Source organism: Sturnira hondurensis, unplaced genomic scaffold, assembly GCF_014824575.4.
Source record: "Sturnira hondurensis isolate 20B ecotype Veracruz unplaced genomic scaffold, ASM1482457v3 Scaffold0006437, whole genome shotgun sequence".
Taxonomy (NCBI): domain Eukaryota; kingdom Metazoa; phylum Chordata; class Mammalia; order Chiroptera; family Phyllostomidae; genus Sturnira; species Sturnira hondurensis.
This window is the reverse complement of record NW_028079068.1, coordinates 1,921,981-1,949,279: the sequence shown is the minus strand read 5'-3', so window position 1 is coordinate 1,949,279 and position 27,299 is coordinate 1,921,981. Positions and strand designations below refer to the sequence as shown.

Genomic DNA, 27,299 nt, shown 5'->3' with positions numbered 1-27,299 from the left:
CCACCTGAGTCCCAGTGTCTCCTACTGCCTAGCGACTGGAAGTCAGTGGATCATTAATAAGTTAAACATTCAAATCAAGACGAAGTCAACGAACCAGGGGTCTGTTCTCCCTGCCCCTTCCAAGGCGTCACAGGGAAGGCCCTGAAGACAAGGGCTGCCGTAGCCTGGCGTGAGGCCTCTGAGCTTGACACGGGCTGTGGACTTACCCGGGAAACCCTTTCGCATTCTCCCAAGGTCTCGTGGGAAGCGGTAGCGCGGAGGGAACGCCGTGCTGGGCCACACAACACGACAGGGAGCGTGGAACAGACCTGCCTTGGGGGGGACATGGCTCCCGACCAAGGAGGCAATCGCTGGGGCTTGAAGGGGTCAGTTGGCAACAGAAATTCTCTTTAGAAAGTACCAGTTCCAATGTAAACTCTAAAATGCTTTAACTATAAAAGGTAGCCAGACATACGCTGAAGGATCCACAGGCAATTATTTCGTGTACACACTTAAAACAGGACTCTCTTGACGTCTCAGAAGGCTGACAGCACTTTACAGGAGCTAAACACACAGATACTTAACATGTGCATTGAGGGTCGCATGTGATTACAATGCACAAAGAACCATCTCTTCCTTGGCTTAACTTTTTCTCGTAAAGGTGAGCTATTTTCAGAATTCACTTCCGCAACAAGGACCAGGGTGTGCGTTCCTCGTTTTCGGCTCCCACCGAGTTCATGGTCTTTGAAATCCCAAGGTCAAGGCTGGCGACACGATGTCAAAAAAGGCTAAAACCAGGACGAGTGCCCACATTTGAGGTAATTATTGCCACAGGATCACAGTTTGAGTAAGATAATGCATCTAAAACCTTCTTCACACAATCTGCAGGCACACTGCCAGAATCCCACCTATCACGTCCATCCAGGATCTCAAGTTCCGATGAGCTGGGTTTGCTCCCCATGGAGGTCAAGTTCTAGATGACCCTAAAACTTGTGTAAATGACCTAAGAATTTAGGCCAACAAGCCCAGAGCCAGTGAAGAAAGACATTTTTAAAGTAAAAAAGAAACCAGAAAATCCCACCCCAAACCACCGAGATGTTTCATTTAACAAGTGATGAGTTTAAAAAAAAAAAAAAAATCTAGTCCTAGGGCTTGTCATCTCTCAACCACGGTCAAAACACTTTGAGTTTCTACCCATCTCAGACTTCGGTGAGAGCCTGCCTCTCCTTCCTCACGCCCAGAAAGAGCTGGCCGGTTCCCCTCAGTTTCCACACTGTTGCTTTCCATGTCTTTGAGAAGGCTATCTCAAAAGAAAACTGCATCTTGCTCTTCTTTCTAAAAAGCAGCTTGTCTTTCTCCTTCTATTTTTTGTTTTTTTGGGGTTTTTTTGCACAAAGAGACAATGTTGTGGACGTCAGACCGACACACGGTATTGACAGACTGGCTGTCTGGTTCCACCGAAGCGAGAGTGGATCGATTACAGAGACCAGAGTCGCCATCAGCGCAGTCAAAAACAGCATTTGGAAAAAATATATATACCTTTAGTATTGCCTTTGTAGAATTAATTATAAGCGAGAAAAACTTATTTTTTTTAAAGAAGAACACTTTTTTTTTCTCTTTACTCCCATAAGAGCTTCTGGGACCAGCAGTACTGAAATAGCTGGTACACTAGAAAGGAACCTGAAACGAATCTGAAATGAATTCTACTATGAATCAAGAGAGACACCTCTGCAATTTCCTCTAGAAGGCAAACTAATTCTTGACCCTCTGCTTGCACGCAATCTGGGACTCCCTCTCCATGCACAGGTGTGGGGGACATTCCTCCAAGGCCCTTCTTTGCACCTACGCACGCGAGACACTGAGGTTAGTGGCTGTGAGCTCTGTCCTGGAGGCGGGCAGACCCCTGCTCGAGGTCGAGGTCCCTCCTAGACTGGTGACCCTGGCTGTGCTGCCAGCTCTCCCAGCCGGCGGCCTCATCTGTGAAGGGACTAATATTGCTGACGTCAGAGGCGACTACGAAGGCGAGGTCAGACAAGCTCCCCTCTGAGCAGTGTCCTGCCCCCGAGTGTCTGGCACTCAGTCCATGGGAGCATCACGAAACAGGCCGTCAGGAACGGGAGGCCGTTCATCGCTGTTAATGAAAAAAGCAAAACGAAGCCCTACCTCAGTCAAGTCCTCCTTAACAGAACATCTCACTAGAAATGTGGAGATTTCAGACCAGTACATTTTTCTTTCCTTTAGCACATGGTGCTTCCCCTTCCTTAGAATGTCACCTTTGTCGTCAGCAAACGGGGTTGGGGGGTGGTGTCCCTGGGGTGGCTACGAGGGCCCCATGAGTTCATGGCGTGGCCCGGGACCTGGCGCATGGAAAGCACTCGACAAATGTGGCCTATTATTTACTCGAGGGATATTGCAAGTTTTAAGACATGCGACAGTCATCATAATGTTCTAATGCAGGGCCTGAGATTAGGGGCTGTCAAAGGCTTGGGGAGCGGCGCTGGACAGACTTGGAAGACCCCTCTGCGGCAGCTCTCACTGGGCCTCCAGGGAAGAGATGCCCTGGGGCTGGCTCTCTGCAGTGTCTGGAAGCTGCCAGAAGGCTGCGGGAAGCCTCCGCGAGGCTGGGCTACGCTGGAAACGTTTCTGTTGTGTTTAAATGTCACTTTGCCATCTTCAATTGTCTGGTAGCTCGACTGAGATTTGACGGACTGGTCTATGGAGGTTAGAAGTCAGAGTCCAAAGGCATCAAGGTGGAAAAGTATGGATCCCCGAGCCCCGATGCTGCGGTGCGCATCGGAACCCCCGGCGCAGCCGAACCTCTGGCAGGCTGCTGGGCCAGACCCGTGACGGTGGCACTGGTCCAGCTCCCGTCTTTGTGCGGTGTCTCCGGTCCCCAAATAGCAGCAGCATTAGGGTTCCTCATCTCTACGTCCCTTAAAAGATGAGTCCAGTTTCGAAATAAATGTAATTAAAACATAAAAGGGTAAGAGGAGAGAGAAAGGCAAATGTGGTGGCATCACTAACGATGTCATTATTGCCCGGAAAGACAGCAATGCCCTTTTGTCGGTATTCGGAGGTGGCTTTGAGACGGGTTCTTTGGCTAAAGAAAGGAGCAGGTTCACCTTGCTCTCCCATTTGGTAAGGACATCTCTGGCCTGCTCCATCTGGAGGGTTCCCCGTCTGCAATCTGTGCGATGCACCAGGAAGAAGGGACGCAGAGTGGGCGAGAAGCACGCTAAGGCCCCAGGGCTGGCATGTCTTCCTGGCAAAATCTCTTTCCTGGTTGCACTGTGAAGTCCCAGGCTAAACCTGCGGAAGGAAACCTTGCCTCTCTGTTGAATTTTCTCTGCTGCTCAGGGCACCTGGCTGTTTTCTTCTGTTTTCTGTCCCAGCAGCCACCGGGCAGGCAGCAAGAGCCCCACAGACCTCCCTGCCCCCCAGCACCAGACAGGGAACCCGGGTGAGAGCTGGGGCCAGCGAGGACACGACGCATTTCATCCGCCACAGCCCACCCGTGACAGCTCCTTAAGCCTCCTCGTCTCCTTCCTCCAGCTTCCAAGAAAAGTCTGCTCCACTCACTCACTCACGCTCACACACCCCAATTCCTCCACCACAAGCTTGTTCAAAAATGAGCGTTTGCAATTCTAAAGGTCTGGTCGAGGGAAAGGCCTGGGAGCCTCGGGGCTGAGCCTGCCTTCCCTCCTCACACCCGGCAGCCTGGGGTCCGGGCAGGGCATCTCCCGGGGTGAAGAGGACATGCCCGCTGGCTCCCACAGCCCGCAGGGCCCTCCCCGCCAGGGCGCAGGCCCAGCCCGGGAGACCACTGCCGCTTCGCCCCAACCCTTCTTTTCCCTCTGAATTCGATCAACCACGTGCTCTTCCACAAAAGTAATTGGCATCAAGCCTCAGACTCTCCCACCCATCGGCCTGCTCACCCCTTCCCTTGGAAACAGCCAAATCCTCACGAGAGAGGCTCCAAGCAGAGACGCGGGCGCACACGCGCAGACGGGCCAGCGGGGAGGGTTGGAGCAGAAGCGCGTGGCTCCTCGGGCCCCAGCCGCCCCGGGCTCCCCATGCCTGTCCTCTGGACTTGCCCCTCACTCTAACGTCGTTCCTTCAGCACACAGGGAGGAAGCCAATTGCAGCGCAGAGAAAGGCACTCCAGGTCACCGAGGTCTAAAGAGGCCCAGGAGGGCATCCCTCCACTTGGGAGCTGGGCTATCGGGACGGGCAGCCCCGTGTTCGCCCTATTTGCCAGGGTGACTCAGAGTCGGGGGGTGGGGGTGGGGGGGCAGGATGGGAGGTGGGGCAGTGCTAACAGCTCATGCTGAGGCTGGCCTTTCCACGGGAGGCTGACCCCACAGCTCCCTCCAGGGGACGAACGAGAAAGGCGGGGGGGTGGGGGGTTGGTGGCCAGGGGGTGCACACTGATGTTTTGCTGCGGGACTGGCCCCGCCCAGCCTCTCCCAGCTGCCTCCCCTTCCATGAAGCTGGCCATTTCAGCCCTTTCTCCATCAGGCGCCCACCGGGTCTAGGCAGCTGCTGGGCCAGGTCAGGGTCCGCCGGCCTCCTCCTCCCTCCCTCCCTCCGCCTTTTTGGGGCTCACTAGTTTGTCCCGAGAATTGCGAGCTATGAAGATGACCTAGAGGGGAAGGGGGAGACCGAAGAAGTGGTTAGTGAGTGGGAGGGGGTGGAGTGAGGCTGGAAGGTCCTGCCTGCCCAGCAGTCCTACCACAGCATCTGGGAAGGGACAAGGGTCTCTGCACTGAAGGGCAGTGGCCACACTCCTGGGGCCCTGATGGGAACCGAGAGGGCGGGGTCAGCAGCTGGGCAGGTAAAGAGCAGGCGAGAGGCAGGCCTAGTTCCAGGCAGATTTCAGAAGGACAGGGACTGAGGAGGAGGGCCTGGCTCTGGCTGCAGCCCGGGAGACGCCTGCTCGCGCCTCTCCCAGGCCACTGGAAACCCGGACATAGCGGTGGCCTTGCTGCCAAGGGCCCCCTCTGGCCTGTGCAGAGCAAAGGAACCTGATTCTCCCAACTTGAATTCCACGGCCGACCTTTCCCGACAGCTCGCTGTGGGACAGAGGCGACGGAAACGGGTTTCCTGATTCCCGGTTCTTTCTTTTCCTTTTTGTCTGGCAAAACTGGACATCGTTTGTCCCTCCTGTCTACTCCCACACTCACAGATATAATAAAATAAGTTTAAATATTAAAGAGAAAACACAAAGACATGTGGAATAAATGTTCATTTCAACCCCCCAACTAAAATATCAACACGATGATAATCATGATGAATAATTTCAATGCTAATAATCAAAATAATTAGTACAATAACATTATCTTTATGAGCAGCATGGAACTTTCATTCCTGGTCTGGAAGAAAAGCAAAGGAAATGTCAGGTGAAACAATCAGAGACTTCCGACTTAGTAGACAAAAATATTCGCTTGAACTTGGAAGGCTGTTGTCTTTCCCGTGAAAGGCCAGATGGAGAAAGGGCCGGGAGTCAACTGTGTGGGGGGCCCCGGGATGCCACCAGTAAGGCAAAGGGAGGCTGTGTCACTGGGCTTGGGACCTGGTGGGGACCCTGCTGCCCCCCGGCTGCAGAGGTCTGGTCTTCCAGGCTGAAGCACCCCTGGGAGGGTACTGGCTCCTGCGGCCTCCAGACCCTGCCCCCGCCGACCCTCTCTGGACTGGCCGACTTCCTCTCCTCTCAGAAGGAGGGCACTCCCCCGCTCCTGGACAGAGGCTGCGGATGGACCATCTCCTCCCGCTGGCCGCCTGGGGGGCTGTCCTGGCTCGAGAGGGTCGTGGCGTCCTTCCTTCCACCCGAAGGCCTGGGCTAAACTGGTTCCAGTTCGGGGACCTAGTCCTTTGTAAGTAGCATGTATGGTTGGGGAGGAGAGACGTCCAGAGTTACTTCACAGTTCACAGCTAAGAGCTAAGGTAACGGTTTGGCTTCCTCACCTTTCACAGTAGATCGTTAAGGGGGGCTGTAGGGTGGGGCAGGGGGAGGGGAAGACTAGGATGCACTGCTGACCTGCACCTCGGAAATCTGGCTTTGGGGTTACCTAAGGACTCAGCACGGAGAACCAAACAAGGTGGACCCCCTTTAAAGCCACATCTCCCAGCCTTCATGTGTGTGCGCTGCTGTGAATGGAGAGACCCTCACCCCCACGAGCAGCAGGTTCAAAGCCTGAGAAAACTTCCAGAACATTTCACAGGTGCAAAGAGGGCGAAGGGCACATTTCTTTGGAAACCTAACTGGTGGTGGGAGTGTTTTCCAAGGGGCAGTGTGAGGACCCTCGGCCACCCTCGTGAATGTTCTTCCCGCCTTCTGCCCACCGGACCCTCAAAACTCTAAACGAAGTGTGTCATGGGGAGGCCCGGGTAACGCGAGGAAAAGGCTTCGGCGGACACAGGTGGACGGTTGTCTGTGGACGGGAGGACCTGGAAGGACGCGAGAGCGCGCAGACAGGGAACCAAGGAGGGGCAGTGCTGAGCGTGCGCAGGGTGCCCGGCTGGGACCAGGCCTGGCCTCTGCCGGCCCTTCCCCACCAGGAAGGAGGCAGGCGCCCGGCGAGGCCAGCGTTCCGGAAACACAGGGGGACCTCGGGTCCCGCAGAGGCCACAGCCAGCCACGCAGGCAGAACTGGGGGCAGCATGAGGTGAGGGTCCGGGTTGGGAGTCTCTCTTGCTCTGTCTCCAAATGAAAGTCAACTAAACCCATCCCCACCACGGGGTTCACCCCCACCATCCATCCCACGCCTCTCTCAACACCTGTGCTGGCTCCCTGACACCCCTCTGCCATCGAACAGCCTAGAAAGACAGCAAGTATAAAAATGAAATTAAATTAAAACAATTTTTTTAAAAAAAGGTAAGACCAGAGTAAAACGTCTCAACAGCACGAAAGAAGAACTGAGACGCTGACTTGCCTCCGCCCCCTTCTTGGAGTTCCGTGGACGCGACCCTCGCACGCTCTGTCGTCGGTAAGGCACTAGGAGGGAACGATGTCAAGTCGAGGCAGCGGGAGCCGTGTGGGCAGCAAGCCCGGGCCCGCGGGCAGGGCGCACCCGCACGCTCGTGCACCTGCACGCTCACACGCCTGGACCACCACATTGCTCGCATGCCTGTGTTGTATCGTTATTTCTTTTTGTGCAATCACACTGAGGAACAGTCTATTGGTATCATTGGAGCTGAACACAAAGCGGAAAATGGGGGGCGGGGCGGAGCGCTACATTCCTCTGGGGGTCGGCGAGGACTGAGTGCCCTAGGCTACGTGACTAGGGGCAGATTCAAAGAGAAAACAAATCTTCACAAAAGAAAGAGAACCGAAGTCTGCAACACACATCATTGATGACAACTGAGGAGTAACATTGCTTAGGGATTTATCCAGAGCGCTCAGAAAGAGAAAAATGTGCCCCTCCGGGAGAGGCTCCCTTCCGCCTGGCCCCCAACCCATCAGTGCTGATGTGCAAGCCAGAATTAGGCTTCGCCAACCCCAGAGTGACCCCAGACCGACCCCCAGATATCAGCCTCCTCAGGCCATGGCCTGAACTTCGAGGGCTGTTGACCCTTTAGAGTTCTGGAAAAATCCCTAATTCTTATGTTCCATAATTAAAAATCTATTGGATTTCTGTATCAGGCATCCCCCGACAGCAAACTCTCAAATGTCACTTGCTGCCATATGAAAATAATCTTTGAAAAGTTCATAGAGGAAGTTCTCCAGAGACTGGGGCCCCTGGACTTCCGGAATCTTCCATCGCTCTCTTCTCCTCCTCCTTTCCAGTTCGGTGCAGAACGGGTTTGTGAGCTCTATTTCTGTTACTGACATTTTTTTTCCTTTTTCTTTTTTTAAAATAAAAAGCATAGATTGCCCCCCCTCCTGAATCCCTTCATTTTTAAAAATGTTCTCTTCTCTGCTCTGAGTCCTCCCACTTCCTAGTTCAAGTTTCACCGGTGTCCGGGCCCTGCCCCCCAGCCCCCTCCCTTGCCCCATTTGCATTGTTTCTGTGCGGCATCTTCAGTATAAAAATCCCAGCTCCCCCGAGGCCCCTCCTCCTTCCCCTCCTCCCCTCGGCCGTGCCCCCCCTCCCCTTCCAGTGTTTATATGTAAGGGTACTGGTTGACCTTGGCGGGGCTCAGTGGGTATCCAGTGTAGACGGTGGAGGCCGGAGAGGCGCTGATGTAGGTCTGGTGGGCGAACTGGGCCGGGTACTGACTCGGGTGGATGGTGGGAGAGGGCAGGACCCGGGGGCCCATGCTCACGGGCACCTGGTGGACGATGCTGGCCGGATAGGCAGTGTGCTGCACCGTGTGACGCGCTGAGCCTTGGGAGGCCACCAGGTGGGCCACGGTGCCGGTGGAGCCCAGGGCCGCGGGCGCCGTGTAGGTGTAGAGGTGGGGCTGGGTGGGAAGGTGAGCCGCGGCGGCCAGGTGGGGGTGCACAGTGCCGTGGCTGGGGCTGTTGTGCGGGAAGGAGTACGGGGCCTGGGCCATCGTGGGAGTGATGTAGGCCTGCTGCCGTCGGTGGCTCCCGGCGCGGTCCGTGCTGATGTGCTGTTGAGCCTGGACAAGAGAAGTACCAGAGAGGGCTGCACTGGGGGTGGGGCTCGGGGGGCGGGGCCTCAGGGGGGAGAGGCAGGAGTTGGAGTGGGCAATGAGGCTGGGGAGGACACGGAGGAGAGGGGAGGACAGGGAGAGAGAGGAGAGAAAGCAGGGGGTGGAGGGAAGGAAGCAGGAGGAGGCCCGCAGCTGGGGGTGTGCTGATCCCAGTCAAATCAGCCTGGACTGAGGAGGAACGGCTGGGCCCGACAGCCCCCAGTGGATGACACACAGACAAAGCCGCCGCAGTGGGCAGGAGACAGTGCCTCTTCCCAAGGCTTCGTTGCAGCTGGGAAGCGGCAGAGGAGTCCCTGTTGGAGGGCCCCTGGCTTCTCTCTTGCTGTGAAACTGTGTCTCCGAAATCAAGGCCCTTGGTAACTCTGCTGTGTGAAGCTGCGTCAGTACACGCAGACCGGGCCTCTCCTTTCTCTCCAGCACAACTCGAGCCTCGGGACGCAGGCACAGCTGCATTGTACAACCCAGGGGCAGTCTTTCACACAAGGGGCTTCTGAGCACAACCCATCCACTTATCCCACCTCGGTGGCTTCCAAGGAAACTGCAGACCTGAGCTGCACCTTTGCTGACACAGGCCGGCCCTGCCCTCAGGGACCCTGCTGTACCTACACACCCTTTCCCAGGACCTCGACTCCTCCCCTTGGTCTGGGGCTTTGGGGGGTGGCTTCCTGCACAGTAAGGCATCACTGAAACCGACCGACTCTGTCGAGCCGCAGGTCTGTCCCTGGGGTCCTGGCTCACTGGGCCAGGACGCGGTGTTTCACACAGTGCTGGGCCAGACCGGCAAGCTGTGGGCCATGCTGATCTAGGCTCCGGCACAGGCCACTCAGCACCGAGCAACTTGAGACAGTCCCTCCACACTGGGCCGGCTCTCCGTGAAGCAAGGACACGGACTTCCCCAAGGGTGACCGTGGAGGAAAGAAAACCCCAGAGGTTACGCAGGGCACTTCCTGCCACTGCCAGAGGGGCTGCAGCTGTGAGGTGGGCTGAGGGCCACCACCGCCACCCTCTCCGCAGTGCAAGGGTGGGGGAGCAGGTGAGAGGGTCCAGGGGGCTCACCTGGCTGAGGTTAAGAGGCTGCTGCTGCTGGAAGTGTGGTGCCGGCCGGTGCTGCCGGTAGGCGACGGCTCCGGACGAGCTCCCTGAAGAATGACCACTGGTGGAGGTCACGTTGCTGGAGGACTTGGACTTGTAGGAGGACGAGTGGTGGCTGGTGCTGACTGTGCCGGGAGGGAAGAAGGGCACAGGTTGGACACTGCCACCTCTCCGGGGCCAGCCAATCACAAGCCGGCCTCCGCACCCCAGACCCCGCAGGGCTCGACCCAGGTCCCTGCAGTTCTGGCTCCGGCCCCGCCTTGCGTGCGCCCACCTGCAGAACTTTCCCTTGGCCCCACGGAAGTCTCGCAGAGCCCGCTCTGTCGTTTTCCAAAAGAACCTCCACTAACCCAAGAGACCTGACATTTCACTAAACCCTCCAGAATCCTTCCTGGGCTGCACACCACGGGAGGGGGGACGTCCCGCGGGAAGTGGACCGCCACCTGTGCAGCGTCGGTCCTGCTGGGAGCACGTGCTGGCAGCTCCAGCCGGGAGGCCCCTACGGGCTGACCGGGCACCGGGGGGGCGAAGGAAGGCGGCTTTCCCGACTCTGACTCTCCCAGGCCCAGGGGGACTCTGCAGCTAAGGGCACGGATAAGCACTGAGCAAGGCCTTGGGTGGGTGGGCAGGCAGCAGAATGAAGCCCTTCCCACCCCTCCAGTTGCTAGAAAGGCTGCCCTCACAGGGGAAACATGGGTCTCTTTACAGAGAAAACAAAGAAGCCACTGGGTTTCCCAGAGACAGCGGCCCTGGTTGCCTTCGACCCACCAGCCTCCCTGAGAAGGACCTTCCGTTTTTCTCTTTTTTTGTTGGAAACATCCCTCAGAGATTCTCAGCTATTCAGGTAGTGGTGTCCCATGGAAATGCAGAGGACAGGTGCTCAGAGACGGGCTGGCCCTCACCCTCCTCACTGGCCTCTGCTGGGGGTGGGACGAGGCAGCTGGATGGCCTCAGTAAATTTTGCCACCGTTTTGTCATAGAGCTCCGGGTGGGATGACCCCGACTGGGGAATCTGGCTGCCCTCCTATGCACCCTCCATCCTTTCTGTTTTGAAAGGCCAAGAGAAATTTAGCACCGGCCACTTAAAAAAAGAATCAATTCCTACATGATCTGCATAAGGTCTACCTTGGGCCCATTCTTAGACACAGTGTCAGGTATTTTTACAGAGTCAGGGCTGTTACTGAATCCCCGGGTGTCTGGGAACACACACACACACACACTTTTGGTTTCTGACACCTGCTCTTATCCCGCAGGTCTGCGAACCCGGATCTGAAGTCCCTGGGGCTAGACAGGTTTCAGATTCAGATGTCAGAAAAGGGATTTGGCACACATTTAGTGTGCTAGGGGCCCCCAGCGGAGCCGCGATGCCGCCCTGCCATCGGACACCGTGTGGGGATATTCCCCAGTGTGGCGTACACACATGAGCATAGCACACACGTGGCTGCGGCAGAGAGACTGTGGGTAGCCCCGTGCTGGGCCAGGCCCGGTTTTTACTACCCACTGCGTTTGCTGTAAACTTAAAATTCAGTTTTCAGAGCTTTTCTGGATTTGGGATTGCAGATGGACAGGGGGGAAATTTCTCTCTTCCGGCACAATAAATGGGCCGGCCTTCCTGAGCGATTTCAACCCCCCAGTCTCAGGCCCTGGTGTTCATGGAGCGGGAGGGCCCCTCGCACGAGGCTGGGAGCACTTCGGGCTGCAGTGTGTACACAGGCGGGGCTCCCTTAGGCTTGGGGGGGCGGCAAGGGAAGAGGGAAGAGGTCAGTGTCCACATTCTCAGCTTTCTAGTGCTTCTTTTCCTAAACCGATGCACCAGCGCTGGGTTCCCTGTGCCGAGTTCTGGCTCACGCTCATGCTTTTCCTACTTCACAACAGAAAGACTTCCCTCGCACGCTCCTGAATGTTAACGTGGCACACTGACTGACCCCCGGTGTGAGGACCCTTAAGGACTCCCAAACAGGGTAATTCTGGAATGGAGAGCTCTTGAGGGAGAGTCCCCTGAGAACAAAACCAACCCATCTTTTAATTTTTTTTTAAAGAGAGAGAAGAGATTCTGAGAGAGGTGGAGGGAGAGAGAAAGAAAGAAGGAGAAACATTGACTGGCTGGTTGCCTTTCGCATGCACCCTGACTGGGGATCGAACCCAAAACCTCAGCATGTGCCTTGAGCAGGAAATGAACATGTGACCTTTTGGTTTGCGGGACGACGCCCAGCCCACTGAGCCACACTGGCCAAGGCCAAAGCCATCTTTTCAAGTAAGAAACGCGGGCAACTATCTGGGATTATTAAATTCAGGCGACCAACTCTTTGCCAGCTCCCCACAGCATCCATCTGTTCAGGAGACAAAATTCAGCGGCGAGCTGGTCATTACAGGCAAGACTCTTCCTGACAGAGGTGAAGTTGGCTGCAGCCGCCTGGGCTGACAACCTGGCTGCACTTCCACGAGTTAGAGGAGACAAATCTGCAGCCTCGGGTTTTGACAAAGGTATTTAACGCACTTAAGTAACAACGCAACATGCAACATGACAGAAATGACACCCTTTGCAAACGCTTAAACTGGGAAATGCACGATGAGTAGAGTCACGAGCCATCGCTTGATAAATATGGGGGTGCAGAAGCAGGAGCGCCCCTGCTCCAGGAGGTGTCTACTGGGGGAGCTGCTGGCCCACCAGGTCCTTTGGTCACCGCTGCCTGGTGCTGCCTCCTGCCCAGGTCTCCACGGAAACACTTGCCAACCCAGAGCAAGCGGGTCTGGGGAGAGAGAAGTCCTCTGTCCCACATGGTACAGAATGACCCAGGACAGCAGGCTGGACAAGCTCCCAAACACCGGTCCTGAATGCTGCTCTTGGCCCTGAGGCCGCCCTGGGGGCAGTACCTGAACCACCCAGCCCAGTGGGCCCTACAGGTGGCAACCACCCCCAGAAGGTTCCCAGGTGTCCTGGGACAGCCTCAGGTGACAGTGGATGAGTGAATAACAGCTGATGAATGATAGCTGCTAACATCCAAACAAAATCTTTCTGGCAGTTCACATCCCTTTCCTTCTAAATGGCTTGGATGGGCTGGTGGCAGTTTGTGGCAGAAAAGCGAACATGCATGTTTCTGCTGGTTTATCCCCCAAATTCTTCCACTGGCAACCCTGAGCCAGGGAGACCCTGAACAGATGCTACCAGATCTGGGGTGAGGCGCTAAGTGTACCTAGAAGGCTAAGTTCTCAGCCCTCCTTTGGGGCCCTGTTTTCAGGACTAGCCTTCATGGGATGGAAGGAATCCTTTTCATCGAGCAACGTGTGAGGGGCAAACATGCTCGCCATGCCCTCTCCTCCCAGTGATGACTTCCGAGGAGATGCAGGAAGAACCTGAGCAGGACTCGGAGAAGGTTCTGTCTTCTCAGGCAGCCCTGGCCCCCGGAGGGACCGATGCCAGCACTTGGTCGGGGGCTCCCCACACCATGTGTCAATCAGACCGGTGGACAAGGAACTGGGTGGCTCTTAGTTTTATTTACCAACCACATCAGAGGGGAGAGCCACTGCAAAGGCAGTGAAGTATTAGCTACAGAATTTAATAATGAAAATGCTGCTTATACAAAGCGATGTTTAGCGGATTCCTCTCTTCGCTCCTGGGACAGAATCTGCAATAACTTGGCACCTGTCCACTCACACAACCAAACTGTCAGAGCGGAAAAGACGATGACAACTCTCTAGAGAGATCCTGGCCTGCTGGGTCCCCACGTTACCTGGCACCAGGCTGTCACATTCCACCAACACGTCGCTGGCCTGGGTTTTCAGGGGTGGCACGATGATGGTCCGGGGGTTCCCCGTGCAGTGGTTCTCCAGACTCCCCTTGGCGTCGAAGGCGTTGGCGTGGTGCGCGGCGCGGTGCTGCACGGCACAGGGGCTGGTGTTGCTGGACGAGTCGGAGTGGGGGGAGTCGTGCACCGTGACGCAGCTGATGACGTTCTTCCTCTGCTTGGAGACCGTGCTGGAGAGGGGCAGGGACAAGTCAGCAGTGCAAGGAGCAACACATTGGACCAGCAGCCCAGAACGGGCCGTGGGCAAAGCCCCTCTCTGTGCCCGAGGGGAGCCGATGGAGTAGAGCAGGAGGCAGGGCAGGAGAAGCGACTTCTGCTTTCCAGAACCCTTGTGGGCAGGCAGGGCGCCCCAGGGTCACCCGTCTAACTGGCAGAGGGGGCATATGAACTTGAGAAAGGGCTGCAGGCGGGCCCATAGGTGCTTCTGGAAACCGGGGAGCAGCTTTGCGTGGGGCTGGGCTCTCCCTGGGTGGCAGTGCACCCTGAGCCACCGGAAGGGGACCTCTCAGCAAAGGGGGGGGGTCCAGAAGCCCAGTTACAGGAGGACACTCAGGAAGAGGGGGGAGCACAGCTTCGACTTGGGGCCTGGAGCTGCAGCAAGCTCGGGCAGGGGGGACTGGGACACCCAGGAGGAACCCAGATGCAGAGAGAGAGACGGGGTAATGAACAGTGAGGTCCTGGGGACGCAGGCCCCATCACACAGCCCCGCCGTGCTGAGTGCGCAAGCTCGGAGCCGGACCGGGCAGCACCCGCAGTCTCTGTGCCAAGAGGGAGCTGCGTGGGGTGGGGGTGGGAATGGGGGTCTGGCCCTCGGAGCAGAGAGGGCACAGCACAGGGTCTACATGAGGTTGGAGGGGCTCCTGCCGGCAGGGGTGGGGTGGGGTGGGGCGGCCCATGCGGGAGTTGCTCTGGACCCTGCTGTTCACCCTGAAACTTAAAGTGCCAACAGTGGGAACTGGCTTTGGAGGCTCTGGGCCAGCACCTTTTTTCCTAGGGGTTTATGTTGGTGAGGCGACTTTGGGAGCCAATCCTGTCCGCCTCCAACCAAGCTCAGACAGAGGCCAGAGGGATGATGGAAATAAAATCTGTTGTTAGCTGTGAAGGTTTAGAAAATAATGGATTTTCATCTATTTTTGTGTATCGATCATCTAATTTTAAGACATTCTGGTTGCCTACGTAAGATGGTCAGTTTCCACCTAATTTGCTAAGAGAAGAAGCTGGTATTTATAGACACCTAATGGGGACACAGCAATCACCGAGGTGTCCTGGCCAAGGTCACGAGGCCAGTCACAAGCCAGCCCCTTTCTAAGGTCAAGCTCTGCCTCCTCTGGGCAGCAGAGACATGGGCAAACTCAGGACCCCAGGCAGCTGGGCAGAAGGTTCGTGGAAGGCTGTTCACCTACAAAAGGCTGGGGGAAGGCTGGGCGGTGACTGGCCCTGGGGCCCTGTATGGCCCTCGCTTGTGACACCTGGGCCAGTAATTCCTCCACTGGCCACACATTCCACCCTCCCAGGTTCAGGGTGCGAGGGAGTGGGTCCCTGCCTAACTGTCTGTGGGCAGGAACAGGGCCCTGCAGCCTGCTGTCTCCCAGCAGTACTTGCGGGGGGTGTGGCCTTGGGCAGCTTGCTCTTCAACCTCCAAGTGACTGTCTGTCTCCTCATCAGTGAAACGTGGCTGATAACGGCAGCTGCACACCACAGGCTTCTCGGAGAGTTCAGAGGGGACGTACAGGAGACGTGCTTCGGAATAGTGCACGACACAACAGCAGTGCGCCATCCAAGTCAGCTGCCGTTATCACTACGGGTGGTGTTACCGCACGGAGCACGTGAAAACAGGTTTGCAAAAAGCGTCTCTAGGCAAAGTACAGGCTATCGAGGTTGCTGGGAAAGTTTCCAGGATAGAAATAAGTCAGAGGATTGATACGAAGGAAATTAAAACTCATCAGTTAAGTATCCCGGTTTCTGCTAGCTGCCGCAGGGAATTCCCATACAAAGGCCTACAGTGCACGTCTGTGCCGGCTGGAGACTGGGGTCTCAGCGGAAGGCTGCGTGAAAATGGGCACATTAACAGTAAAAGCTTTAAAATGGCCAGTCAGAGGGGACAAGGGACATCACAGAGCCTTCCGGGGCAGACTGCCAAATGGGCTGTACAGACGACAATGCCCAGAATGCGAAGGTTGGCAAAAAATCAGCATGTATTTCATAGCTCTTCACATTAATTCTGATAAAATGGATCAATTTTTATTAATATAAACCTACCCCTCCTATTTATAACAGTTTATTTAAATTTTTAGATTTTTATTTATTTATTTTTAGACAGAAGGGAAAGGAGGGAGGAAGAGGGGGTAGCAACATCAATGCGTGGTTGCCTCTCACGCGCCCCCTACTGGGGACCGGGCCCACAACCCAGGCATGTGCCCTGACTGGGAATCAAACAGGCGGCTCTTTGGTTTGCAGGCCAGCACTGAAACCACTGAGCTATACCAGCCAGGCCATTTATAACAGTTCAAATGCAAGAAAATCCATATGCTTGTTCCCCCAAAAGCTAGAGAGTTACCACATGGCTCTGCGGCCCTGCTCTTAGGCACGTGCCCAAGGAACCGAAAGCAGGGCTCAGACAGATACCTGTGCGCCACGGTCCCAGCAGCATTACTCCCAATGGCCAAGACATGAAACTAAGCTCAGGTGAAATAACCAAAGAGCTCATCAACAGGTGAACACACAAAATGCGGTGCAATGGGACACTCAGTCAGCCATAAAAGAGAAGGAAGTGCAGATACGCCCTGCCGTGTGGAGTAACCTTGAAATACTATGGGCTAAGCCCTGGCTGGTGTAGCTCAGTGGATTGAGCGTGGGCCTGTGAAGCAGAGGATCACGGTTCGATTCCCAGTCAGGGCACATGCCTGGGTTGCAGGCCGGTTCCCTGCAGGCCCACTCCCAGCAGGGGACGCACGAAAGGCAACCATACATTGATGTTTCTCTTCCTCTCCTTCCCCTCTAAAGATAAATAAATAAATAAAATCTTTTAAAAAAAAAATACTGTGGGCTAAGTGAAACAAGCCTGGCGTAAAGAGTTAGACAGGGCATTATTCCAGTTGCATGAGGTACCTGGAATAAGCAAAGTCACGGACAGAGAGTAGGTTAGAGGTGACCGGGGACTGGGGGAGGGAGGAGTGTGGAGTTATTATTGCTCAGTGGGTACAGAGCCTGCTTGGGGGGGGATGGAAGAGTTCCGGGAATAAAGAACGTACTTAATGTCATTGAAGTATATGCTTAAAAATAGTTAAATGGCAAATTTTGTGTATTTTTTACCACAATTGTAAAATTTAATGCAAAATACCAAAACCACTGAATTATATGAATTACACACTTTCAGTGAGTTATTCGTATGGCATATGAATTACCTCTCGATTTTGAGAAGGCACTTATTCAGAAACAAAAGAGCACACAGGCCCTGGCTGGTGCAGCTCGGTGGATTGAGTACTGGCCTGTGAACCAAAGGGTCACGGGTTCGATTCCCAGTCAGGGCACATGCCTGGGTTGCAGGCCAGGTCCCCAGTAAGGGACATATCGAGGCAACCACGCATTGATGTTTCTCTCCCACTCTTTCTCTTTCTCTTCCTCTTCCCCTCTCTCTAAAAACAAAAACAAAAACAAAAAAAATATTTTTTTAAAAAAAGAGCACAGGGGTTAGCAGGGGTGGGCGCAGCCCTGAGATCTGGCAGGAGAACTGGTAAGTGGGGCACCAGGAAAAGACCCCTGAGGCACGTGGAGAGCTGTGGGAAGAGGAGGAGGGTGAGCTGCCTGGAAAAGACAAAGACAAGGGGGCCGGCAGCTGTGTTCTGTGGCGGGTGGGGCTGGGGCACCCACCACCAGTCTGTGCGTAACCTCTCGGTAGGAAGATGCTAATGAGCAGAACCCCTGCCCTTCCCCCACCCTGCTACACAGGGCTCCCAGGACCACGGGAGATGGCTGCAGGCAGTGGCCGTACAGCTACAGCCCTGGTTTTGGTCCCTTCTATTGTCAGGAATCTCTTTGCTCCACCCGAATATACTATGCAGATTAGCAAACAAATGGAAGTTGCTAAATGAGGCACTTTAAAAACGAGCACACATTCAACATTATACCATGGATTCTTTAGGCTCATGTGTATCGATTCTGCTGGGATTCATTCCACTGCAGTGTCTAATTATTACTGAGTGCTAATCAATCCCATTATGAATTGGTTAATGGAAAAGAGAGAGAGGGAGAGAGGGGAGTAGAATGAGAAATATTTGCTTAATGGCCTTGACAGAACATCATTTCTGAGGAAAGAACAAAGCCGCCAGAGTTCACAATGGCATTGTGTTGTCATGGCAATAGATGATTTTCATCATTTTAACATGACGGAAAGAAATAAGGAGATAAGAAGACAAGACATCAGCCCCAGCGGAGAAAACAGCGGGATAAGACACAAACCTGTGACATAGCCCCACCGCCTGCCACCGCCGGAGTTCTGTCTAGGATGCGGTTTTGCTTTCTATCTGCTACTCTCAGTCCATTCCACCCTTCTAGGCCAGCATCACAACTCTTCTCCACCCATCAACTTCCCATGACTTTACTTCACTCCTTTGCTTCCGTGGTCCGTGCTCTCCGTAAAGAACGCCACTGTCCTGTGACCACAACACCAATTCCAAAATGTAGGCGTCTGCCGGATGCACAACGACCGTTCCAAGTGCTCTCTCTGCCCGTGTCATCTCCTCCCACGCTCACAGCCAGACTCTTCGAGAAAGAGCGTTACAACCCTGACTTTCAGACTCTTCTAAGAATAATGAACTTCGGATGTGGAGAGCTCAGGCCACTTGCTTGTCTGAGGTCCCACAGCTAGTTAGGGGCAGAGGCGGGCTGAACCCAGAGCTAGCACTCACCCTCTTTTTTGGCTGAACACGTGCACACATGTGCCACACTTTCTGTGCCAGTTCATCCAACGGACACTCCAGTCTCGGCTACAGTACAAAGGCCGCAGCGCGTGTGTGAGCGCAGGCCCCCCTTTGAGGCCCCGATTTTAACCTTTTGGATAGACACTCGGGAGTGGGGTTGCTGGAGCTAGGCCAGTTCTGTCTGCCATTTTCTGAGGAACTTCCATAGTATTTCCCACTGTGGCTGCAGCCATCGGCACTCCCGCCAGCAGTGTGCAAGGGCTGCACTGTCTGCACGTCCTCATGACCCTCACCATTTCTTTCCCTGATAATCACCACCCTGATGGGCGTGACAGCCTAGCTCACTGTGGCTCTGATTCCCATTTACCTGGTCATTACTGACACTGAACATTTTCTCCTGTAGCTGTTGGCTACTTATAGATCTTCTTTTAAGAAATGTCTATTAAAAAAAAAAAAAAAACCAAAAGAAAGAAAAGAAAAAAGAAAGGAGGGAAGGAAGAAAGGAATGTCTACTCAAGTCCTTATCCTATTTTTAAATCAGGTCATTAGATTTTTTTTGCCACCGAGTCATCTGGAGTCTGCCCTAACTCTTCAAGACTGTGCTCCACTATTTCTTCTACCCACCCCTCCTACCCACAAGCACTGAGGACAGAAACCAATGGAAGCTCCTCCTCCTCCGGTTCCTCCAGCTGAGAATGCAGTAATGCAGTGACAGTGGCCTTCCCCAGCACGGGGTTGCTCACACTGACTGCTGTCCCAGCCCAGGGAGATGAGAGCTGCTGGCCCTGCTGCACACCGAGCTCTTCCCAGTCCCCCTCCCTCCAACTAGAAATGCACCCCAATTGCTTTTCACCCGCCCTTCACGGAAGGAGAGGGGCCAGGAGCCGATGCCGCACGGCCAATGTGCTCCTTCGGGTGTAGCACGCAGCTCCCAACTGTCATTAGTGAGATCCAAAAAATATGTGCATTTTAAATTGGATACACATTCCATTCAGATGATGTCACACACCCATATCACCACTGAAGTCATTTTCTCTACACGACTCCCTTCTAAGAAATCAGAGACCGGTCTTTGAGGCAACCTTGAGTCCCCCACATCACACACAGCAGAAGCGCACACTCTTTCTCCCACCTTATGCAAAGGCCCCCCACCTAGCGTGGCCCCGCCCTGTGGTACCTGACCCTCTCCCCCGCCTCCTGCCTCAGCCCTGTGGACACCACTGAGAAACACGGAGCATGTCAGTGACGGCTTTGTGATGTGCTCAAGTGTTAGGACTCACTGCTGGGAGGGTTTGGGGCAGTGCCTCTTCTCCGAAATGCAGGCCTTTGGTGACACCCACCCCCTCCACCCACCGGGGTGTTCTGAATGAAGGGTGCAGTGAGGCTGTCCCAACAGCACATCCTTCTAGCTCCTAAAACCAGGCCTACGTCCGAAACCTCATTCAGCTGCGGGGTGTGTTCAAACGGCAAGAGTACCAGGCGATGAAGCCCCTTCCAAGGGCACCGTGCGTCCGGGCTCTCTGTCCCTTCACTCAGGCTGGAATCAGCCACCTCCACGGCACGTACCCCCTTGGCCGTCCCTGGCCTGTAGACCGACAGCAGGAAGGAGGTGAGTGATACGGTGGCAGGTGGCAGTGGGGATGAAGTCCCCTTTGGGTTCCTTCTGCCCGTGCAATAATAACCGAGCGTGTGCATTTATTCCCGCTGAGAATTGGATGCTAACTTTTTTAAGGCCCAAGTCCTTTGAGCAGCCATTCATCAGGTTCCCGTATCTTTTCTATAATAATTTCTCTGGCTTTGCCATTTAGCATAAACAAACATGTTGGGTCAAACATTTTCCAGAGTGAGCCAGGTAACTGTTTTCTAGTCTAAAACAATGAACGATCACGAACCAATTTTCTCGAGGTGTACATTTTGGCAGCATTACCTGTGACACGTGCAAAGCGGAATGCGGCGGTGCCCTGGTGGGCAAAGCAAACCCCGCCCATGAGAAACACCTGGGAACAGCACGAGCGAACGCGTGAATGACGGAGGCTGGGCGAGGCCGTCCCTAGCTGAGTCAGCTGCAATAAGCCCTCTAGTCACAAGCTTTAAAAATTACCCTCGCAACCAAAAGTCCTACAATGTGGACTCATGGCCTCAAAGGGCAGTTTTGGCACAAGGCAAGGTTACCAGAAGGTTTTGAATAATAAGATGCCACCTATAAACTTTGAAGGGATTTCAAGGGGGAAGAGATGGCTTATTCAGCACAGTGAAATGCACCTTTAATCCAAACCAGTTATAAGGATTGAAGACATGACTGCTTCTACTACTCAGTCCCCAGGGACCCAAATGCGTTTAGTTTGCTTTCCGTCTGTTAGTTTAGTTTGTTTTGCACCTGCTGGGGCTCAGAGACAGACAGCGAGACACCACGCAGCCCCGACCAGGCAGTGGTTGGGGGTGGGGGGTGGGGAGCCCTACACTGTGGTGTAGACGTGCGTGGGCGTGGTGGTGATCAGAGTGGGGGCCGAACAGACCTTATATCTGCTGAACTGACGAATGAAATCAGTTATTTCTGCCAGTAATTAGGACTGCCGCCCATTCTGTGACTTAGAACTTTTATCGATTTGGGCGAGCCGTGTACCTCTCCTGGGCCTCAGTGTCTTCATCTAGGAGATGAGATTAGAATGTCAGGGTCTGTGCACCCCATCCAATGATGCAGGTGGAAACCCCTGGTGAAGGTATGTTACGATCGAGGGACCAGACCTCACTCGCTCCCAGCCTGCCCAAGCTCTGGGGTCCCCCTTCCAAGTGGGAGCTGCTGCCGTCATCTGTACAGACCACCGACAGTACCATATACCAGGGGGCAGGAACGACCACTGTGACCTGGCATTCCTCTGAAAATTTGGGCAACGTGGTACTGGAGATTCAGTGACACCGGTATTAGATCTGAAAAGGTGCACTGACCAGCCCTGACTGGTGTGGCTCAGTGGGTTGGGCGCTATCCTGTGAACAGAAAGGCCGCCAGTTTGATTCCAGGTCAGGACACATGCCTGGGCTGCGGGCCAGATCCCTGGTTCAGGGCACGCAAGAGGCAACCAACGGATAAAAACGTGCATTGACAATTATTTGTCTCATTTTGGCTCTAAAAGACACCTAGTTGGCGGAGGCGTTGCCATCGACGTGGAGGTCACTATCCCCATGGGCACCACAGCCCCGACCATCCAGCTGAGCTGAGGCTGAGACACACAGGGGAGTAGTGATCAGCATTCTGGGTGGAGTTCAAGGGCTGGACTTGGGTAAGTAGCAAAGAGGAACTGAGGTCAGGGACTCGGCAGATCAGAATCCGGGGGCTCAGGGCCCAGGAGAAGTCAAGTTTGGAATCAAGGGTGACCAGAGGTAAGGAGGGAAGTCCCCCCTGTTCAAACAGAACATTGAGGGGCTGAAGAAGTTTCCAGAGTGGCTGAGCCACTCCCCACTGGGCTGCACTTGGGGGGACAGGACTGATGCTCTCCTGGGTGCTCCCAAGAGTCTCGTGCCAAAGCTGACCACCTGTCCAAGGGGACACCCCCAAATCCGCCTTTCTGAAGTCCCTTCTTGGACCCTCGTTGTCTCTGTGATCGGCTGCCCAGTGCTCTTGTTCCCATCTCACGGGGAGTCTCTCCCGGCCCCTCCCCCTAAACACACCCCACTGCAATGGGCAGTCTCACTTCCTGTTTGTCCCCACCCCCTAATCCTCTGGCCTTAAAAAGCCCCTCTCCCCTGCCATCGCCTTGAGCTATTTTCCCTCTGCGTCCTCACTAGTTCCCCACAGTCCTCTGCTAGTTTTGATGGGACTGACACTCTGTTCTGAGTTACAATGATTTGTACATGTCTATCACCCGGCGAACCTCTGGAGGACAGAGGCTGCCCGTGTTATTTACGGAACACCCGCAGTTCCTCGCTTACTGCCTGACGCTGGTGGGCCCGATGAATACGCACTGTGTTCAATTTTATGATATTCTGATTTCTAAGAGAGAATAATCATATTCCCCACCCCTCCTTCTTCTCTTATTCCAAGATGTAGTTATAATAATGGGCTCACATGACACAGTCACGTCTCTACAAATAAAGCAGCTACCGGTTCCTGTTTCAGTCTACTCAGACACAAATACACTTTCCTGTCTTCTTGTTTCCCGTAACACTTTTTAGAGGGAGCAGTCATTCGATCTTTCCAGAAACCACAAGCGCGTCATTCTGTGAGCGTCCTGTCACACCCGTGGGCAGCCGAACCCTTCCTGGTCACTCCCTGGTCTCACCCTGTGGCTCCCTGTGTTCGGTTGCGTCTCTGGCACACTTCGTTATCCTGGGCAGGCGGGCAGGCAGGCGGTCCCCTGCATGTCCCCTGCACGCTCCCCATGACTCTCTGCAGCTCCCTGTCTGGCCCATCCTCACTGCCAGCAGTTGTCCCCCACACGTGCACCTGCCCATCAGCTGCTTCCCTCCCCACCCCCCAAATCCTGAGTCATTTCCATCACGGGCCCCACAGGCTGCGCTTTGGCTGGGCTTGGCGCTCTCAGCCCCGCAGCTCCGGTTGAGGGAGCCCTCACCCTCACCCTCCTTTCCTCAGACATGCTCTTCAGTTCTCTCCTGAGCACGTGTCCCAAGTCTGTGTCAACTCAAATCTCCTGCTTCAAATATGACCTTCCTNTTCTCCGAAATGCAGGCCTTTGGTGACACCCACCCCCTCCACCCACCGGGGTGTTCTGAATGAAGGGTGCAGTGAGGCTGTCCCAACAGCACATCCTTCTAGCTCCTAAAACCAGGCCTACGTCCGAAACCTCATTCAGCTGCGGGGTGTGTTCAAACGGCAAGAGTACCAGGCGATGAAGCCCCTTCCAAGGGCACCGTGCGTCCAGGCTCTCTGTCCCTTCACTCAGGCTGGAATCAGCCACCTCCACGGCACGTACCCCCTTGGCCGTCCCTGGCCTGTAGACCGACAGCAGGAAGGAGGTGAGTGATACGGTGGCAGGTGGCAGTGGGGATGAAGTCCCCTTTGGGTTCCTTCTGCCCGTGCAATAATAACCGAGCGTGTGCATTTATTCCCGCTGAGAATTGGATGCTAACTTTTTTAAGGCCCAAGTCCTTTGAGCAGCCATTCATCAGGTTCCCGTATCTTTTCTATAATAATTTCTCTGGCTTTGCCATTTAGCATAAACAAACATGTTGGGTCAAACATTTTCCAGAGTGAGCCAGGTAACTGTTTTCTAGTCTAAAACAATGAACGATCACGAACCAATTTTCTCGAGGTGTACATTTTGGCAGCGTTACCTGTGACACGTGCAAAGCGATGTGGAATGCGGCGGTGCCCTGGTGGGCAAAGCAAACCTCGCCCATGAGAAACACCTGGGAACAGCACGAGCGAACGCGTGAATGACAGAGGCTGGGCGAGGCCGTCCCTAGCTGAGTCAGCTGCAATAAGCCCTCTAGTCACAAGCTTTAAAAATTACCCTCGCAACCAAAAGTCCTACAATGTGGACTCATGGCCTCAAAGGGCAGTTTTGGCACAAGGCAAGGTTACCAGAAGGTTTTGAATAATAAGATGCCACCTATAAACTTTGAAGGGATTTCAAGGGGGAAGAGATGGCTTATTCAGCACAGTGAAATGCACCTTTAATCCAAACCAGTTATAAGGATTGAAGACATGACTGCTTCTACTACTCAGTCCCCGGGGACCCAAACACGTTTAGTTTGCTTTCCGTCTGTTAGTTTAGTTTGTTTTGCACCTGCTGGGGCTCAGGGACAGACAGCTCGACACCACGCAGCCCCGACCAGGCAGTGGGCGGGGTGGTGATCAGAGTGGGGGCAGAACAGACCTTATATCTGCTGAACTGACGAATGAAATCAGTTATTTCTGCCAGTAATTAGGACTGCCGCCCACTCTGTGACTTAGAACTTTTATCGATTTGGGTGAGCCGTGTACCTCTCCCGGGCCTCAGTGTCTTCATCTAGGAGATGAGATTAGAATGTCAGGGTCTGTGCACCCCATCCAATGATGCAGATGGAAACCCCTGGTGAAGGTGTGTTACGATCGAGGGACCAGACCTCACTCGCTCCCAGCCTGCCCAAGCTCTGGGGTCCCCCTTCCAAGTGGGAGCTGCTGCCGTCATCTGTACAGACCACTGACAGTACCATATACGGGGGGCAGGAACGACCACTGTGACCTGGCATTCCTCTGAAAATTCTGGGCAATGTGGTACTGGAGATTCAGTGACACCGGTATTAGGTCTGAAAAGGTGCACTGACCAGCCCTGACTGGTGTGGCTCAGTGGGTTGGGCACTGTCCTGTGAACAGAAAGGCCGCCAGTTTGATTCCAGGTCAGGACACATGCCTGGGCTGCAGGCCAGATCCCTGGTTCGGGGCACGCAAGAGGCAACCAACGGATAAAGACGTGCACTGACAATTATTTGTCTCATTTTGGCTCTAAAAGACACTTAGTTGGCGGAGGCGTTGCCATCGACTTGGAGCTCACTATTCCCCTGGGCACCACAGCCCTGACCATCCAGCTGAGCTGAGGCTGAGACACACAGGAGAGTAGTGATCAGCATTCTGGGTGGAGTTCAAGGGCTGGACTTGGGTAAGTAGCAAAGAGGAACTGAGGTCAGGGACTCAGCAGATCAGAATCCGGGGGGCTCAGGGCCCAGGAGAAGTCAAGTTTGGAATCAAGGGTGACCAGAGGTAAGGAGGGAAGTCCCCCCTGTTCAAACAGAACATTGAGGAGCTGAAGAAGTTTCCAGAGTGGCTGAGCCACTCCCCACTGGGCTGCACTTGGAGGGACAGGACTGATGCTCTCCTGGGTGCTCCCAAGAGTCTCGTGCCAAAGCTGACCACCTGTCCAAGGGGACACCCCCAAATCCGCCTTTCTGAAGTCCCTTCCTTCTTGGACCCTCGTTGTCTCTGTGATCGGCTGCCCAGTGCTCTTGTTTCCATCTCACGGGGAGTCTCTCCTGGCCCCTCCCCCTAAACACACCCCACTGCAATGGGCAGTCTCACTTCCTGTTTGTCCCCACCCCCCAATCCTCTGGCCTTAAAAAGCCCCCTCTCCCCTGCCATCGCCTTGAGCTATTTTCCCTCTGCGTCCTCACTAGCTCCCCACAGTCCTCTGCTAGTTTTGATGGGACTGACACTCTGTTCTGAGTTACAATGATTTGTACATGTCTATCACCCGGCGAACCTCTGGAGGACAGAGGCTGCCCGTGTTATTTACGGAACACCCGCAGTTCCTCACTTACTGCCTGACGCTGGTGGGCCCAATGAATACGCACTGCGTTCAACTTTATGATATTCTGATTTCCAAGAGAGAATAATCATATTCCCCACCCCCCATTCTTCTCTTATTCCAAGATGTAGTTATAATAATGGGCTCACATAACACAGTCACGTCTCTACAAATAAAGCAACTACCGGTTCCTGTTTTAGTCTACTCAGACACAAATACACTTTCCTGTCTTCTTGTTTCCCGTAACACTTTTTAGAGGGAACAGTCATTCTGTGAGCGTCCTGTCACACCCGTGGGCAGCCGAACCCTTCCTGGTCACTCCCTGGTCTCACCCTGTGGCTCCCTGCGTTCAGTTGCGTCTCTGGTACACTTCGTTATCCTGGGCAGGCGGGCAGGCAGGCGGTCCCCTGCATGTTAAAAATGACCCTCTGCAGCTCCCTGTCTGGCCCATTCTCACTGCCGGCAGTTGTCCCCCACACGTGCACCTGCCCATCAGCTGCTTCCCTCCCCGCCCCCCCAAACCCTGAGTCATTTCCATCACGGGCCCCACAGGCTGCGCTTCGGCTGGGCTTGGCGCTCTCAGCCCCGCAGCTCCGGTTGAGGGAGCCCTCACCCTCACCCTCCTTTCCTCAGACACGCTCTTCAGTTCTCTCCCGAGCACGTGTCCCAAGTCTGTGTCAACTCAAATCTCCTGCTTCAAATATGACCTTTCTATCTCACCAACTGTCAGATTTTGAAATTGCTTCTGCTTCATTTCCAGTCGTGGCAAAGGGCTGTGCGAGGCGGTGGGCCCGTCTTAGGCCCAGTGCTACGAATGTGTGGACAGGCTGCTGCAGGCCGGGAGGCCAGTCGGAGGCTGGGAAGAGCCTCTCTCTTTGTGAGGGGACAGCCAACGCCTGTGGTGCTCCTTGGCTGCAGGCCACAAGGCACTGGGGGGTGGTGGCGGGGACACATAGCACTGACTCAACTCAGGGCTCTTACTACAAAGGACACAGGCCAGTCCTGGCAGACCCACGTGGGGAGTGAGGTGCTGTGCTGGTGTCCCCAACCCCACGAGCCCTCTGGCCACTGGCATGATGCTAGAGTGCTCCATGGACTGCTCCATTGCTTCTCCGAGACACCCAAGGTGAGGCCGAGCCATTAAATGGGAAAAGAGGACACTCGAACGAGACATACACTAGCCCATCACGAAAAACACAGCACTGAGGTCATTACAAAGATGGGGAGGGGATGCCAGGCAGGAAGAGCTATAGCGAGAATGTTTTAATCACTCATATGTTTCACAATGATGTAAAGGGTGGGACTCTATTACCTAATCAAAAGGATTTGTGAGGACCAATCACTGGCATTGTGTCCAACCAGAAATAATTGAAAGGCCAATGTGAAGCTTTGCAGCCAGTTGTGGGACAAGTGCTGACTGGCGGTGCGGCGTTGGGTGGCCGGCCTCCCTCCCAGGCCCTCAGTCCTAATGGGAGGGGCCAGCAGGGTGGGGTCAAGGGGCTTTGGATCTACAAGGTCCTGAGGCCACTGGGGGTGCAGAGGGCCAGGTTGAGGGGCCCATCAGGCAGCCCAACGGTAGACTGCTCTCTGCCCAAGCCTGGCTGGGAAGGGCAGGAAAAGGGGCTCTGGTGCCAGGGTTAATGGTC

At 54.6% G+C, this 27,299-nt stretch overlaps 1 protein-coding gene across 5 annotated transcripts in view; it reads right to left on the bottom strand.

Annotated features, from left to right (window-relative positions):
• Positions 1-6,848: 6,848 nt before the first annotated feature.
• HIPK2 (homeodomain interacting protein kinase 2) overlaps positions 6,849-27,299 on the bottom strand; it is a 165,421-nt gene continuing 144,970 nt past the window's right edge. For all 5 annotated transcript variants that reach the window (XM_037049080.1, XM_037049082.1, XM_037049079.1 and 2 more), the window contains 3 exons: positions 13,422-13,666; positions 9,655-9,815; positions 6,849-8,544 (listed from right to left, as the gene is read on the bottom strand). In XM_037049080.1, the coding sequence (XP_036904975.1) occupies positions 8,083-8,544; positions 9,655-9,815; positions 13,422-13,666 (868 nt within the window). In that variant the 3' untranslated portion in view covers positions 6,849-8,082. The remainder of the gene's footprint in view (positions 8,545-9,654; positions 9,816-13,421; positions 13,667-27,299) is intronic.